The sequence below is a fragment of the Nycticebus coucang genome, chromosome 13, assembly GCF_027406575.1.
Source record: "Nycticebus coucang isolate mNycCou1 chromosome 13, mNycCou1.pri, whole genome shotgun sequence".
Classification (NCBI taxonomy): Eukaryota; Metazoa; Chordata; class Mammalia; order Primates; family Lorisidae; genus Nycticebus; species Nycticebus coucang.
The window spans coordinates 100,220,185-100,236,862 of NC_069792.1; the positions used below are offsets into that span (position 1 = coordinate 100,220,185).

A 16,678-nucleotide genomic window follows, 5' to 3' on the forward strand; every position below is an offset into this window, starting at 1 on the left:
TTGCTGTCTGTGGAATGGGTTGCAGAGTGCTGGGGGTGGGGGAAGGGAGCTTTACAGGGCAAGGGGCTGCTTACTGTGGAGCAGCAGGTTGGCATCAACGTCCTTCACCATCTGGGACACAGCCTGGGGGTGGTAGCAGGTGGTATAACCTGGGAGACAGACGGGGGAGCAGCTGGCCAGTGGGTGTATCCCTGCCTCCTGGGGGTTTCAACCCTACTCTGCCCCTCCTTAGCCCGAGGGCCCCCCTCACACTCCTCCTTTTTTCTTCTGCCTGTGAAAGGGTAGGGGTGGGTGAGGGTCAGGAGTGCTCAGATGGGGCAGGCCTGGGGGTCTCCTTGCAGGCTGCCCTCTCCCACCTATGAAGAGTGCTGCCCACATCTTGATGTGGTGGTGGCGGCTGTGCAGGTAGCTGATGGCCTGTGACAGGTGGATGCTAAACTCCTCCTGGCTGTGTGTCATCTGGATGGACGAGGGCACACCCATTACTGGCTGGAGCCAGAGGTTATCTCTGGAGAGACCACTGGCCTGCTCCCTGGCCCTGCCTCCCTACCACAGCCCAGCGGCCCCACACCCCAGCCCTCACCAGACAGGTCCAGAGGAAGTGGCGGGCACTGAGGCCCCTCTCCCAGGCCAGTGTGCAGAAGAGGGTGTGTGGTAGCTGCCAGCGCAGCAGCAGGGCACAGCGATAGAAGGCATACTTGGCCTGCTGTGGGGACAGCCACAGGAGGGAGTCACCCACCACTCCACACCTCTAAGCCTGCCCCCCAGGGACCACAAGGCTGTGGGGTTATCGGAGGGCAGCCTGCTGTGCCGGTGTTCTCCCCCCTGTCCCACTAGGGGAACCCTTCCTGCCACTCTGGCTACAGCACGCGGTGCCTCGGGCTGGTCTGCAAGTGGTCCTCGCTGTCCGTTGGCATGGAGTTGAGCTGTGTCTGTTGCTGTACTGGCGTGTGGTGGGCAGGGCCAACCCATACTCCAACAAGTTCAGTGGACAACCTGAACTCCTGTCACGTGCCAGGCCCTGCCATGCAGTAGTGACCAGGACAGACAGGGTCCTGCCTACATGGACAGTGTAACCTTGCTTGTGTACATGTGTGTACATATGTGTATGTGTGTGTGTGCATGTGCCCCTACAGGGAGGGGTTTTCCCATGGTTAGGGAAATCAGTGCTGGGGACCAGACTCTGCCTGCCCACCTGCTGCCCTGTGGAGCACGCGGCATGCTCAGGCAGCCCTATGCCATCTGCCTCCCTAGTCCTTGGCCCCTTGTGGGCCGCAGCCCTGGCCAAGGTGAAGGCCTGCCAGCCCATTTTGCCTGCAGGTGGCCACTGACCGTGGTGACAGCTGGGCATTTGTCCTTCAGGTGCAGGAGCAAGGGCACCATGCTCTGGTGCACCTGGGTTCGCAGGCTGCTCGGCTCCCTGTCTGCCATCACTGCCACCAGGTCCCCGAACAGGGCCATGGCTGCCGCCCGAACTGTGTCCCGTTCCTGCAAGGCAAGGGCTCAGAGCCGCAGCCAGACCTGCTCAGGGGCCCCAGCTCCATACCTTGTGGTGGGGCTTGGGGCTCCCTGTCAGTCGGAGCTGGCAGGGCCAGGTTCCAGGTCTCCTTGAGGATATGAAATAATTTCCTTCATATTCCACATTCACATCCCGACACCCAAATGTCATGAATGTGGGTGATGGTTGAACTTATCCCTGATTTCCCAGTGAAGGAAAAACATTTTAAACACAACACCATGTCATAAAGAAATCTGGGTGGTCAGTTGTAGGATCAGAGACACACCCAGGCATTGCAGGGAGACTTCTGGAGGTGGTGGTGGGATCCCGAGGGAGGAGGAAAGGGGTGCGGGGGTCATAGGGAGGATGCAAGCAGGAGGGCCCCTCCCTGAGCATGCTCACATCATCGAAGAATGAGCGGGCATTGATGGCGACCCCCAGGCTCTGGGCACCTGCACCCTGCATGCCCAGGCGGTGCAGCACGTCCGACACGGTGCCCATGATGTGCACGACCATAGACTCGCTGTTCTGGAAGAATCCATCGAGGAAGGCTGGTAGCTGCCTGCGGAGCAGGGTTCCCTGGGGGGAGGAGGAGCTGGTGGGTGGTGGTGCCAGAACCTGCCACCCCTGTTCTGACCTAACATGCTCCATCTCTAACATGCCCTTGTCCTCCCACTAGCCCTGCTCTGCCCACCATGGGGCGCTGTGCTTCTAGCCAGGCTCTGCCGCACCCTCCCCCCCAACAACCATGTGGCCTGGACAGGACTTCCCCTCTCTGAGTCTTTTGGGGTCTTCTTGGGTTGAGACAGAAAGATGGTTGCACAAGAAGCCTCAGTACTAGTTGAGTACCAGCTCCTTCCTCCACCGAGTCTTGGGCCACCCTGCCCCTTCCCAACCCCGGCCTGCCCTCCCCCTGCACATATGGAAGTCACCGGTTTCTCCCAGGCAGGGATTTTGTGTGCACCAGGTGGTGGCTCCAGACCTTTTATGTTCCAAATGACCTTTATGTTCCATTTTTACACTTTCTTCTTTTTAAAAAAATTTTGAATTCATTTTCAGCAATTCTTTCTGCCCCACTTGTTGGCAGTGCAGCCCTACATTTGCTGGGTGAATTGTCAGAAAGCCATGTGTTGGTAAATGGGTGTTTCCTGCCGTTGGGTTCCTTATCAATGGCTTGTGTGCAGACCTAGGTGATATTTACAAGTTTTAAACAAGTTTAAGCTGTGTTTGGTTTTCAAATATTAAATTCATTCTTAGCAAGTGAGTTATTCATCAGCATGCATGCTTTCTGAGCATCTGTGGGTGCAGAGACTGGGGTTCTGCCCAGGACAACAGGACAGGCAGAACAGAATTCTAATGGAATGGCCACAAAAGAACCTGGAAGGGCACATTGTAGTGTGTATCTGCTTGGATGGGCCAGGGTGCTTTGCTCCAGTCCTGCCTGGGACACCTGTTCCCACACCAGCAGGCCTCCAGGACTGGCTGTGATCTCAGATCTGTTTCCTCTGGCCTGCTGACCCCACTCCACAGGGAACTGTACCCACTTCCTGGTCTGGCAGGGCCCTGGTGCATGGGACAGAGGAAGCATGTGGAGACAGCCTAGATCACCTCCCTGGGAGGACAGCTGGAGACAGCTGCAGAGATACCTGACCACTGAATGGATGAGTGAAGGTGGGAGCAGACATGTGAACAACTGATCAAATGAATTAATTATAAAGAATAAAAAAAACAGACGATTGCTGCAACAAAGTATTAAGCAATAATAATAATAGTAATGCAAAGAAAATAACATTTACATTGACAAGTAAGAATATGTCTATTATAGAATGCTTTGACTCTGAGGTTCAGTATGGAGTCATCAATTAACTACTTATTTTTTTCCCCCAAAGCATCAAAGAATAGACAACTAATATTTATAAAGATAAAAGATAATTACAAAAAATAGGTCTTTTTTGAATGTATTTGTTTTTGTTTCTGGTCCCTATTTTAAACATTGTTAAAAGTTTAAGCCTTTTTAATTTTGTGAAGGCAAAAAGTGGAAGCCTAGTGAACACATGCATATGTGAAAAAAAAAGACTAAAAAAAATAATGAAAGAATAATTTATAGATGAAGGACCCAAGGAATCCTGGGTGGGGGTACAGGTGAGTGGGGGGTTGGGGGAATGGGTAGGTGGATGGATGGGTGGAGGGATGTGTGAAGGGATGGATGGATGGGTGAAGGGATGGATGGATGGATGAAGGGATGGATGGATGGATGGATGGATGGGTGAAGGGATGGATGGATGGATGTGTGAAGGGATGGATGGATGGATGGATGGATGGGTGAAGAGATGGATGGATGGATGGGTGAAGGGATGGATGGATGGATGGGTGAAGGGATGGATGGATGGATGGGTGAAGGGATGGATGGATGGATGGGTGAAGGGATGGATGGATGGATGGGTGAAGGGATGGATGGATGGATGAAGAGATGGATGGATGGATGGATGGATGGGTGAAGGGATGGATGGATGGATGGGTGAAGGGAATGATGGATGGATGATGAGATGGATGGATGGGTGAAGGGATGGATGGATGGATGGGTGAAGGGAATGATGGATGGATGATGAGATGGATGGATGAATGGGTGAAGGGATGGATGGATGGATGGATAGGTGAAGGGATGGATGGATGGGTGAAGGGAATGATGGATGGATGATGGGATGGATGGATGGATGGGTGAAGGGATGGATGGATGGATGGATGTGTGAAGGGATAGATGGTTGGATGGATGGATGGTTAAAGGGATGGATGGATGGTTGGATGGGTGAAGGGATGGATGGTTGGATGGGTGAAGGGATGGATGGATGTGTGAAGGGATGGATGGATGGATGTGTGAAGGGATGGATGGATGGATGGGTGAAGGGATGGATGGATGGATGGGTGAAGGGATAGATGGATGGATGTGTAAAGGGATGGATGGTTGGATGGATGGATGGTTAAAGGGATGGATGGATGGTTGGATGGGTGAAGGGATGGATGGATGGATGGATGGACAGGTCAATAAGGATTTTGTATCTAGTCTCTGCCCCCATTATTAAGTTCCTACTGTGTATCAGGTGTATTGCAAAGGGTTTTGCCAGCTGCGGCCCTAATGGGTCTCTCCTCTTAACCATTTCAAGAACTGTGAGTTAAACTGAATTGGGGTGATCTAGACTGATGGAAAAATAAATGTCTTTGGGATCTATTTTGAAGCTGTCCCTTCTGTGGCCTTCCCATAATCACACTTTGCCCCACAATACCTGATAACCTCTATGTTCACATAGCCTCCTCCAATAGCAATAGAACCCAGGACTAGGCATGTCACCTTCCTCTGGAGTCTTTTTTTTTTTTAGAGACAGAGTCTCACTTTGTCACCCTCCGTAGAGTGCCATGGCATCACACAGCTCACGGCAACCTCCAACTCCTGGGCTTAGGCAATTCTCCTGCCTCAGCCTCCCGAGTAGCTGGGACTACAGGCACCCGCCACAATGCCCGGCTATTTTTTTTTTGTTGCAGTTTGGCCGGGGCCGGATTTGAACCTGCCACCCTTGGTATATGGTGCGGGCGCCCTACTCACTGAGCCACAGGTGCCACGCAGACCTGGGGTGGATGAGAGGAGCCACTCTTCCTGATTAGATGAGATAATCTGTCTCTAACTTGACCTTTCATTATAGAGTTAGACCCTGGAAGGACCCACACAGGTCCAGGCATTAAAGGTTGCAGCTGGTGAGCAAATGGCTCAGGAATGGCAGGGACTGGCTTCAGTACAGCCCCCTTCGCTTGTCTACCACCAAGCAGGTGCTGTCACCCCTGCCACTTTACAGACATGCACTCTGAGGCCCAGAGAGCTGGAATTCTGCCGGTCAAAAGGTGCTGGAGTGTGGACAGGTCCCCGCAGCAGGGGCCATGTCAGGAACTGAAGCCGTGGGTGAGGTAGGTCAGATCCCCAAAGGTAGCATTCTGGCCTTTCTCTTCCCCAGCTGCTCATTATGGGTGTGGGTTGTTGTGGTGACAGGTGAGAATGGGAATGGACAGACAAGTCAACGAAGACATGGGGGCCCAGCTGCAGGAGCCTCAGAGGAAGCTCCCTCTGGGCTAGGCGTGGGGGTCATCTGGAAGCTCCCTGGTGTGCATGGAGGAGACTGTCCCCAGGGAATAGAAACTTCCAGCCCTCCCATAACCTGCCCTATTTTATAGATGAGGAAACTGAGGCTCAGAGAGGTAGAGTCGGGAGTCCTAAGCCACAATGAGTTGTGACGGAGCTGGGGTTCCTGCCCAGTGGCCTCGTCCACACTGGAGCATCTGGCTGCTCTGTTGGGCAGGGAATGTGCACCAGCCATGCGCCCTGCAGTCCTTACCTTCTCCGGGCAGAAGAGGATGTTCCCCAGGCCCTGCAGGCTCAGCACACGGACCTCGCAGCTGGGGTCCCTAAGGCCTCGCCCCAGCACTGTCAGAGCAGCCTGTTGGGGGAGGACCTCCAGGAGGGCAGGGCTGTAGAGGAACTGGGGCAGGCCCCAGGAGGCAGATGGTCACACTTAGTACCCTTTCTGGGGAACCTGTCTCCGTGCTGAGGGGTGGGGCTCGAGGACCAGGGTCTGGGTGGGGACTGGGGAGGGTCTGGGTGGGTGTTCAGTACCCACTGGGTGTCTTAGTTAATAGGTATTTGAAACCTACCTAGTCCAACCTTTCAGTATACATCTGGGGTAACTGAGGCCCAGAAAGGCTTTGGGCCTTGCCTAAGGTCAGAGCAAGGCTAGGGCCAACTTATGTCAGTGGCTTGGCTCAGGGGATACTGGAGGATAAAGCCCTGGGGGGGAGCCCAGGCAACCCTGCTGGAGGGGTGGGGCAGCACGAGTCTGACTTGGGTTCCCCCGACTGGTGTCAGTATGCAGAGGACACACTTTACCCACAGCCCTGCCACTGCTCAGAGCTGGCAACTGCAAAGCCAGCCACTCTGCAGTGTGTGGCCCACTCCGACCACCTCCTCCTCACTCTTCCCCACAGCACAGGACAGGGCTGAAATTTGAGCGTAGGTCTGCTTGAGTCTTCAGTGCTGCTTCAACTCTACAGGGGTTGTGCCAGTGAGGGAGGAGCAGAGAGGCAGGTTCCCTGAGGCTGCAGGCTAAGAGGGGCCTGAGAGCTGGGTGAAAAGCCAGGAGCCCAGAACTTTGGCCACCATGCAGAGCTCAGAGCAGGAAGGCTGGGCTGTGAGGGGTCTGTCTGGGTGGCCCCCACCTAGCTTAGGGCGCAATCTGCTGTGCATTCTGCTGGGGTGCTAAGGAGGTAAGAGGAAGGGGCCTTAGGCCCACTGCACCCCTACCTCAGTGAGGATAAGGATGGCCGCCTTCCTCTCCCGCTCCTGCTGGCTCCGCAGGCTGGGCAGCAGCTGGTTGAGCACTGCCTTGATCTGCTTGCAGTGGCTCTGCACCATGGCCCTGGGGGACAGGGCCTGGGCTTGTGGTCACTGCCCTGAGCCCACCCTCCCATTACCACCCAACCTAGGGGTCCAGTAGCCAGGAGTGTCCTGATGTGGATAGGCGACTCTTTGAGCCTATTTCCATGCCCCTCCCGTCCCCTGGCTGCCCATCGTGAGCCAGTCCTGGGCTCGACATGGGGGAGACAGAGAGCCAAGTATAGCTCTTGGTCCCCAGGAGGTCCAGGCTAGGGTGAGGGCTGGGAGAAGTCACCTGGAGGCTGCTGTGTGCATGTGTGTGAGTCCCAGTGGTGGTGCTCATAGGCAGGCCCGGGGGTCTGAGAGTTGCTGCAGAGGCCCCAGGCTCCATCACTGCTGTCCATACTCCAGCCCCCGTGGATCCCGCCACCTGCCTTCACCCCACTCATACCTGGCAAGGAGGCACACACCCTTCGGGTAGGTGTGGATGGTGTCAAAGAGCCTCCAGGCACCCTGCAGCTCCAGATGGGCGAAGTCATGCCAGTGTCCTGTGGTGGACAGCAGGCTCTTCAGTGCCTCTAGTGATGTGCTGTGGTCAAGAAGAGGGGGGTAGGATCTGCCCACAGCCATGAACAGCTATCTGGGCCTCTCCTGCACCTGGGAAGGTCACCCAGTGCCCCAAATAGAAAGGTGTCCTCCAGCTCCTGCCCTGGCTGTAGGGTGTGACGTCCTGATACCTCCCTGGGGCAGCTTATCCTTGCCCTCATTCAACACAAGATGTTGGGGCCTAGGACATGGAGGGGAGCAGCATGAGCCCACCCAGATCTTGGGCCTTGCTTGGCCAAGACAGCAGCGGAAGGACCAGGCATCATGTGAGGCTCAGCGTGCGTTCGGCACCAGGTGAGGTGCCCATGGAGCCTTGGAGACGAGGTGGTGCTTGCACCTGCAGCTAGATTTATGGGCTAGAGACAGAGCTGTTAAGCTATCTGGGGACCAGTGATCTCCCAGGTCATAAGGTGGAGAGGATCAGGCTGAGCCTCCGGGGTTGTGACTCATAGGTAAAGGTGAGGAGGGTGGAGGGGAGCAGCCAGGAGGGAGTAGGGGCTGGGGTGTATGGCAGTGAGGAACCATATGGGGTCCATATGCCACTCCTGGGGCAGGACCCCTGCCCTCAGAGGACACGGAGACACCTGTTGCAGTAGCCGCGCATGTGTGTGTGATGGAGAAAGAGCAGCATAGAGGGCAGATGGTGCAGCCAAGCGAGGTGCCCACCTGCCCTGTCTCAGGCGGCTCTGTACTGCTGCTCCACTGCCACAAAGCAAGGAGCTGTCTACAGAGGGGACGTGTCCTATCACACAGACTGGCCAAGGGCACAGAAATAGGGTCAAGCTGGGCCCTGGCTCCAAACCTATACATCGATGTCACTGTCACAGGTCCGGCACTGCCCCAGGCACTGAGTGGAGTCCTGGGACACAGGTGGAAAAACTGAGACTGCAGGCTGGGGAACGCAAGGCAGTCCTGGCTGGCCAGCCTGTCTGTGTTCCAGCCATCCCTGCCTGGTTGCTGTGAGTGCACTGCCCTGGTGTGTCAGCATGTCTTGGAAGGAGTGTCAGCTTCCAGGCAAACAGATTTGCAAAACTGAGCATCAAGACATGAAATGCTGTTTTGTGAAAGTCCCTAGTGGTGCCAATCCAAATGCCCGCTGGCTTGTCCTCTTGCCCCAAGTTGTGCCATAGAAAGAGGCAGCATTTTCCAGGTCACTGGCCTTAGCCACAAAGTGATGATGGTTTTTGGAAGGGACTTTGCTCACTCTGAGGACTCAGGAAGCTCTGGTCCTGTGGCCTCAGGATTCCTTGTCCTTCAGGATTTCTTTGTCCCTGCCGCCATAGCAGGGCTCCAGAAAGATAACATTCAGCTGATTTGAGCGCTCTTGAGAGTCCCTGCCCAAACTCGGGGTGAATCACACCCTGCTGCAGATCCCAAAAATGGAAAGCCATCCTAGAGTGTGACTCCTGAGCCATGCCCAGGAACATGTGTCTCCCCAAATCCACAGGGGGCCTGAGATGGATGAAGATGGAGCTCCTCAGGCCCACACCTTGCCACGGTGGGACTGTCCTCTGTTCCTCCTGGTCCCAAAGCTGTGCCCTTCCTTCAGCCTCTCTGGATACTTGGGCATCTCAGTGATGCTGCCCTATACTCAACCAACTCCCCTCCCCCAGCCCTGACCCTGCAGAGGGCAAAGGCTCCTGAGAAAGATGGGAAAGCCATTTGCTCCCTGAGGCCGGTCAGACCTCAGCCTCTCACCTCTCCAGTCCCCCCCCGGCCACTGTCTCTGCCTCTTCTGCTTTTACTTTATTTTAAACTGTGGTAAAATACTCATTGCACACAAGGGACCATTTTAAGTACACTGTTCAGTGACATTAAGCACATTCATAATATTGTGCCAACATCACCACCATCCGTCTCCAGAACTATTTCATCTTCCCAAACTGAACCCCATTAAACACTAACTCCCGTTCCCTCCTCCTCTGGCCCCTGACACCCACCATTCTAGTTCTTGTCTATGACTTTGACTTTTCTAGGGACCTCGTGGAAATGGAAGCATACAGTCTTCCCTCTGTCGTGACCGGCTTGTCTCACTTGTCAGACGCCCTCCAGGTTCATCCACGACATAGCGTGTGTCAGAATTTCCTTTCTTTTTAAGGCTGGGTAATGTCCACTGTGTGTGCACAGTGCCTTTGGTCTGCGCAGCCGTCCACCGGGGGCAGCTGGCTTGCTCTCCTCTGCTTCCACAGCTTCCATGCTGCTATGAACAAGGGTGTGGGAACACCTGTTCCAGGTGCCTGCTTGCGATTCTTTTGAGCATAAAGTTAGAAGTGGAATTATTGAGTCATATGGTAATTCTATATTAAATTTTTTTAGGAACCTCCCACTAGCAGTTTACAAGGGTTCCAGTTTCTCCACGTCTTTGCCAAGATCTCTTTTCTTTCTTTCTTTTTTTTTTTTTGATAGTTGCCATCCTAATGGATATGAGCTCCTCCCTTCTCTGTCTTTCTTTTTTTTTTTTTTTGAGACAGAGTCTCACTTTGTCATGCTTGGTAGAGTGCCGTGGCATTACAGCTCACAGCAATCTCAAACTCTTGGGCTTAAGTGATTCTCTTGCCTCAGCCTCCCGAGTACCTGGAACTACAGGTGCCTGGATAGTGCCCGGCTATTTTTTAGAGACAGGGTCTTGCACTTGCTCAGAATGGTCTCAAATCTGTGAGCTCAGGAGATCTGCCCGCCTCGGCCTTCCAGAGTGCTGGGATTGCAGGCATGAGCCACTGGCACAGGCCTCCTCCTCTTTCTATCACAAGACTTTGGCCCAGGGACAGAGGGAAACACTGAAGGTGATCGAGGGTGAGGATGTGGATTGTTCTTGAAATAAAGAGAAGCGACAGCCCACGATGGGTGAAGTGGGAGAACAAGAAGTCCTTCATGGGCAGGAGGGTGATTGGCTAGAGAAGACCCAGCTGAGAACTGACCCCTACTGGTCAAATCTCTGAGGAAAAGGAGGGCCCATCGGGCAGGGCTGGCAGCAAGGAGGTGAGCGCCTAGCCCAATCCCCACTGGCTGGTCCCAGGGGCTGGCCTAGGCGAGCAGGACATGAGCACCCTCAGGCGCCCAGGCCTAGTCCCACCATGCCTGGAGATTCCTCTGGATGCCCCCATCCTGTGCCAACCCCACCTTGCTGGGGGCACCCAAAGAGACAGTGGATGACTCAGCAGGGGATGTCCAGATCCCCTCAGCCCCCGTTTCCTGGACAGAGTCACAACAGCCTGGCGCACGGTTTCAAGCTCTGGGGCACCACCACACACCTGGGTGATACTGCTCTGACAAGCCCAGCCTTCCACCTACCCTGACGGCTGAAGTGGCCGCTGTCACCTGCCCAGCACCTCGGCCCCCAGGGCGGGGAAGAGATGCCCTGGCCCAGTTCAGCTCCAGGTAGGGCAGGGGAGTCAGGCCTGGCCAATCAGAGCCTCACAGGCACCTGTGGTCAAGATGATTGATTCAGAGCTGGACATGTGACCCAAGGTGGGCCAATTAGAGGCAGAGGACCAGGCCTAGGGGAGAGTCTCTCCTGCAGCTGAGGCTGTGCAAGCAGGGGGTGGTGGTGAGAAGGAACGCTGGGCATGGACAGCTCCATCCAGCCAGGCTTGGGCACAAAGTGACTCACAGGCCCTGGGAGCAACAGAGAGATGCCCCTGCTCTATGGGGGAGCTCGAGAGAGACAGACAGATGCCCTCAGGGAGCTTGAGAGAGACAGACGCCCCTGCTGGATGGTGGTGCCCAAGAGACAGACAGATGCCCCGGATATATGGGGGATCCTGAGCGAAACAGACGGCGTCCTTGTACCCCAGCACCTTCTGGTCTCTGGGTGCAGGCAGTAAGGCAGGTGAATGTTCACACCCAACAGACGTGAGATGGTGACTCGCTGGGGGAGGCCCCGAGCGGTGGTGGGGCTGCTATTTGCTGTCTTGGGGTGGCCGGGGAGGCCTCAGCAAGGTCACAGGTGAGCACTGGCCTGTGGGAGAGGGGGAGGATCCGGGGAGAAACATCCAGGAGGGAGAGAAACAGGAGGATTCCTCTTGCTCTCTCCCAACCCTCCCACGCTCAGGGCGGAGAACATTTATTAGCTTATTAGGGAAGATTCATGCATTTTGCATGGTTGAGCTGAATAAAAAAGGAACTTTATGCACATTTGAATTCAGGGGCAAGATGAGAAGAAGTGACTTCTTTTTTAGTCATTTGCCTTGGGGAGAGCTGTTAAAACTGACAAATTGCGTGAAGCACATCATAATACAAACAAATGAAAAGAGTTGGCCCCAGTGGTTTTTAAAGACTTTGCTTGTTGGAGTTCTGGAAATATGAGCTGCTGCAGAGGGAAGATGAAAGCACCCAGCTTTACTGTGGCCCGAATGTGGCAGATGGGGCGTGTGACCATCTGCCACACGTGCTAGGGTCCAGTGAAATGCTCCAGAGAACCTAGAAAGGTGTCTGCACCTGTGGGTGCAGTGGCTTGAGGGGGCCTTGCTGTCAAGGCCCGCTTCACATGGTCGTGCCGTGTGGCTCAGGGGAAGCCACGAACTATTCTGAGCCTCATGTGACTCATCTTTGAAATGGGGGAGATGACATTCTTCTTGAGAATCTTTATGAGGATTATACTGGGGTAAGACTCGGTGCATTGTATGGCTCCTGTCTTTAAGTTCTGCCCCTATGTGGTTCCTGTATGGTAGTGACACTGTCTCTGCCTTGGGTGGTGAGTGGCTAGGACATGCTGGCCCTTTTGGCTGTCCATACTGACCCTGGCCCTGGACAGTGTTTGGGGTCATGACTGTTTGGGGTTGAACTGTGTCCCCCTAGAAGTCAAGCACAGGTACTTATTTGGAAATAAGGTCTTTGCAGAGGTCATCAAGTTAATATGACGTCTTTAGGGTGGGCCCTAATCCAGTCACCAGTGTCCTTGTCAAAAGGAAAATTGAGAGATAGGCACACAAGGGAGAAAGTCAGGTGACAATGGGGCTTCATGCCAAGGAACACCCAAGCTTGCTGGGAGACAGAAGAGCAGGAGGGAGCTGGGTTCAGAGGAGCATGCCCTACTGTCAACTTGACTTCAGGATTGCTTGAGGCCATGAGTTCCTGGGGTCTTACTCAGCCCTAAAGACTCTGTCTTTGCTTGGGCATTCCTGCAGTGCAGGGGGCCTTACCTCTGGGGGCCAGGTGGGGCTGCCTCCTGGGCCTGCTCCCTGGGCAGGATCTCTGGGGGCAGGTCCAGCTCCAGGATGTAGTGCATCTGTGTGAGAAGGGCTAGCAGGAGCTCAGGGTAGGCCTCCTGCACAGCGTTCTTGAACTCCCGGGCAAACTGCAGCTCGTGCAGTGTGTTCATGGCCTGTCGAGGTAGGAGGGGTAGGGTGAGGCTCCCACCCATTAATGGACTGGGGCGCTGATTCATTGCCCTGCAAAACCTAAGTCAGGTGACCAGATGATATCCCTTGCCTCAGGGTCCGCCCTTTCTGGTACTTTCTGGACGTGCCACTGTGGGCACCCGCTGCTTGACAGCACCTCCTCCCTGCTGCCTTCTTGGGATGTGTCCTGACCCACACCCTGCAGACCTCCTGTCACAGCCCAGGGACTCTGCCATCTGCTGTGCACTTGGCTACTGTCTGAGGGGTTAGCGGCTTGGTGTCTTGCTCTACCACTTTGTCGCCCTGAAGGTGACATCCTGCTTCTGGGTCCCATTGTCCCCTCAGCAATGTGCCTGACACATGGCAAAGCCCCTGGAGGGCAGAGTCAGCCACAGCCTCCAGACTCAAGGCCTGCCCTGTGGGGTGGTGGCCTTCGGTCTGGCACGGTCTCCGGATGGGGGCAGCACTGAGCAGGGATAAGGTGGGGCAGGGCTGGGGATGTAACTGGCTGCAGGGAGAGCCACCCTGCTGCCACCCAGTTGGTCTGATTCCTGCACTGCTTTGCTGAGGAGGGAGTGGGGGTGGGGGAAGGAATGCTCCCTCTTGCTGTCTTTGTTCAGGCATCATCACACCCTGATGTAGGCAGCAGCTTGTCTGGGAGCTCCAGGTCGGGGGCAGCGGTGGGCTCAGGGCTTCTGCTCGGGGGACTTTTGGGGCAAGGACTCAGCCTAGAAAGTTCCAAACAGGGTTGGAGGCCCAGGTGCTGCCTTGGCAGAGTCCAGTCAAGGGGCCAGGTGAGGCTGCCCTAGGAGGTGAGCTCCTTTCTCTAGGGGCCTGCAAGCAGGGTTGGGACGGTCAGGAAAGCTGTGTGTGGATTCCTACAGGAGGCAGCTGTAGGCGGCAGCTCTTAGGACTCCCCGGAGCCCAGGCATGGGGGTGGGGCTTCAAGTCTCTCATGCCCTTCCCTCTATCTGAAGCCCTCCTCTGAAGATGACCTCAGGACTGACCCCTTCCCAGCTCCCTGGGACTGATGCACCATCCTGATTCACAGAAGGGGCGGAGCCTTGGCCAGGAATCACTCCTGGGCTGCCCCAGTGCTGTTTCCTCCAGACTGGGGCCAGGCTGGGCTTCAGCAGCCTGGATATGGGGCTTCCCTTTCTGCAGTCTGGCACACAGTGGGTGCTCAAGTCTGAACATAGACTGGGTCGGGGCCCAGGGGTGGCGGCAGACACTCACGGCCAGTGAGCGCAGGTAGGTCTTCTCCTTGTTGCCACCGTCACTAGCACTGGTGGGCAGGGGCCGCTGCTGTAGCCAGGACAGCAGTAAGGCCAGTACTAGGTGGCTCACTGGCTGCTCGGTCCCCAGAGCCTTCCACAACTGGAAGGCATTGCTGTGGGTAGAGAGTGGGCATTGAGAATAGGGCTGAGCTTGGGCTTGCCTGGCTCAGCCATGACAGCAGGCCACCATGGCATGGGTGCTGGGAGCAGGGAGCCTGGGGAAGGGGCTGGGCCCTGAGCTGGACCCTGATGGGTGGGGGCTAAGGGGTGGACAGGAGCACTGTGGCTGTTGGGGAAGGGGAATGGGGGTAGGGCTGGACAGGAGTGGCTTGGGGATGGGTGGCCCCTGGTTCCTGTGCCTATGTCTTGTCCACACCAGCTGCTTCTTGGGTCTTCCCAGTTTTAAGATCTCCCCTTCTCCTCTTCACCCAGATCAGGCACTCTCTAATCTGGCCTTCTATACTCACTGCAAAACTGCTTGTCACCTTCCACTGCTCCCAGGCACTGCAGCCAGAGCTCTAGCTGTCGGCAAAGCCATCACCTCCACCCCAGGCTCTCTGGCCTACAGCTCTGCCTGACTTTTACCGTCCTCTCCTACCTTGTGGCCTCCACACCCACAGACCTTATGCTTAAAATATTCCATCACCGGCTAATTTCCACTCAGTCTTTAGGGCTTAGTACAAAGTCACCTCTTTCTAGAAGCCTTCCTTAACCACTCCTCTCTCCTAGTCCTCCCTCCCAACCTGCTTCACCACAATACATGCACAGAGCTTGTAGTCTGTACAGTGTCCCCGTGCCCATTTTGCAGACGGGGAGACTGAGGACCAGAGAAAGAAGGCTTGCTTTGATCAAGGCCCTGCCTTGTGACTGAGGACAGGACTGGCAGTCATGTGTGTGCAGTGCTGTGGTCTTTTTGCCTAGGGAGGCAACAGAAGGGATGCCCTGAGATGTTGGTGACCATGATAGCTGTCTTCTGCCCTAAATGGTCTTTGGGACTGACTGATGGGTAAGGGGCACATGTGGGGCAGGAGGGATCCTGAAGTGATGGGGTGGGGGCTAGGATAGGGTTGTAGCATGTGTGTGGGGGGCTGAATGAGCTCCCACACCTGCTTTAAGATAAACTCAAAGCCCCCATCCATAAGGCCCTGGGAAGCCATGGTAGGCCCATTTGACCCCTAGCTGGGTGGCACAACAGCTCAGAGGACTCCAGGACATTCCGAGATGTAGTCTTCACCCACCTGGAAGGAGTGGGCCTTTGGCACAGAAGGGTGTGGGCTCAAATCCTCACTCTGTCTTGTGCTGCTATGTGACTTTGGGCAAGTCCCTTAACCCCTCAGGGCCAAGAAATAGAGAGATTAGGAGAAGGTGGCACAGGAGGCTGAGCAGAAGCAGCCAGGGAGGCAGGGGTATGGGCTCCTGGAAGCCAGGGCAAGAAAGTGTTCCCTGGAGGGGAGGCTCACAAGCTGGGTCAGACTGTGCTGACAGGTCATGTTTGGTGGGGACAGAGAACTGACCATTGGACTTAGCAATGTGAGGGTACTGGTGACCTTGACAAGAAGCGTTTTATTGTAGTGGTAGTGAAGAAAGTTAGATTCAAGTGGGTTTAAGAAGGAATAGGAGCCACAACTCACAACAAAAAGATAAACAACCCAATTCGAAAATGGAGAAAGGGCTTAAATAAACATTTCTTCAAAAAGGATATACAAATGGCCGAAAAGCACATGAAAAGCTGCTCAGCATCCTTTGTCGTCAGGGAAATGCAAACCAAAACCACAATATGTCACTTCACACCTACTAGGATGGCTGTAGTCCAAAAAAGAAAAATAACAAGTGCTGGTGAGGATGTGGAGAAGCTGAAGCCCTCATACGTTGCTGGTGGAGATGGGAAATGGTGCAGCTGCTGGGGGTGGGGGGTGGGGAAGACATATGGCTGCTCCTCAACACACTAAGCGTACTACTACTGTGTGGCTGGCAACATCACTCCTAGGGATGCGCCCAAAATAACTGAGAGAAGGGACTCCAACACAGACGTGGATACCAATGTTGACAGCAGTGTTTTTCACAATGGCCAAAAGGTAGAAACAAACCAAGTGTCCACAAGCAGATGAATGGATAAACAGAATGTTTCTGTACATACAATGGAATATTATTCAGCCAGAGAAAGGAATGAAGTTCTGAAACATGGCGGTAGCATGGATGGCCCTTGAAAACATGCCAATGGATAGAATCCAGACCCCAAAGGACAAATGTCATATGGTTCTACGTACATGAAATGTCCATGAAATTTCTAGAACAGGCAAATTCTAAAGACAAAAAGTAGACAAGAAGTTACCAGGGGCTGGGGAGAAGGGAGAATGGGGGGTTATTGTTTAATGGTTACAGAGTTTCTGTTTGGAGTGATAAACTTTTAGAATTAGATAGTGGTGATAGTTACGCAACACTTGTAAATATAATTAATGCCACTGAGTTGTATGCTTAAAAGTAGTGGAAATGGCAAATTTTACGTTATAAATATGTTACTACAAATAAAAAAATTAATAATGTG

The 16,678-nt window shown here is 54.5% G+C and overlaps 1 protein-coding gene across 1 annotated transcript in view; it reads right to left on the reverse strand.

The window, feature by feature from the left end:
* Positions 1 to 16,678, reverse strand: part of LOC128563441 (maestro heat-like repeat family member 5) — a 65,401-nt gene that overhangs the window by 2,679 nt on the left and 46,044 nt on the right. The window contains exons 22-32 of the mRNA XM_053558696.1: positions 14,093 to 14,246; positions 12,659 to 12,840; positions 7,855 to 7,860; positions 7,363 to 7,500; positions 6,840 to 6,954; positions 5,878 to 6,021; positions 1,901 to 2,077; positions 1,333 to 1,488; positions 584 to 706; positions 357 to 459; positions 75 to 149 (exon numbers count right to left, since the gene is read on the reverse strand). Of these exons, the coding sequence (XP_053414671.1) occupies positions 75 to 149; positions 357 to 459; positions 584 to 706; positions 1,333 to 1,488; positions 1,901 to 2,077; positions 5,878 to 6,021; positions 6,840 to 6,954; positions 7,363 to 7,500; positions 7,855 to 7,860; positions 12,659 to 12,840; positions 14,093 to 14,246 (1,373 nt within the window). The remainder of the gene's footprint in view (positions 1 to 74; positions 150 to 356; positions 460 to 583; positions 707 to 1,332; positions 1,489 to 1,900; positions 2,078 to 5,877; positions 6,022 to 6,839; positions 6,955 to 7,362; positions 7,501 to 7,854; positions 7,861 to 12,658; positions 12,841 to 14,092; positions 14,247 to 16,678) is intronic.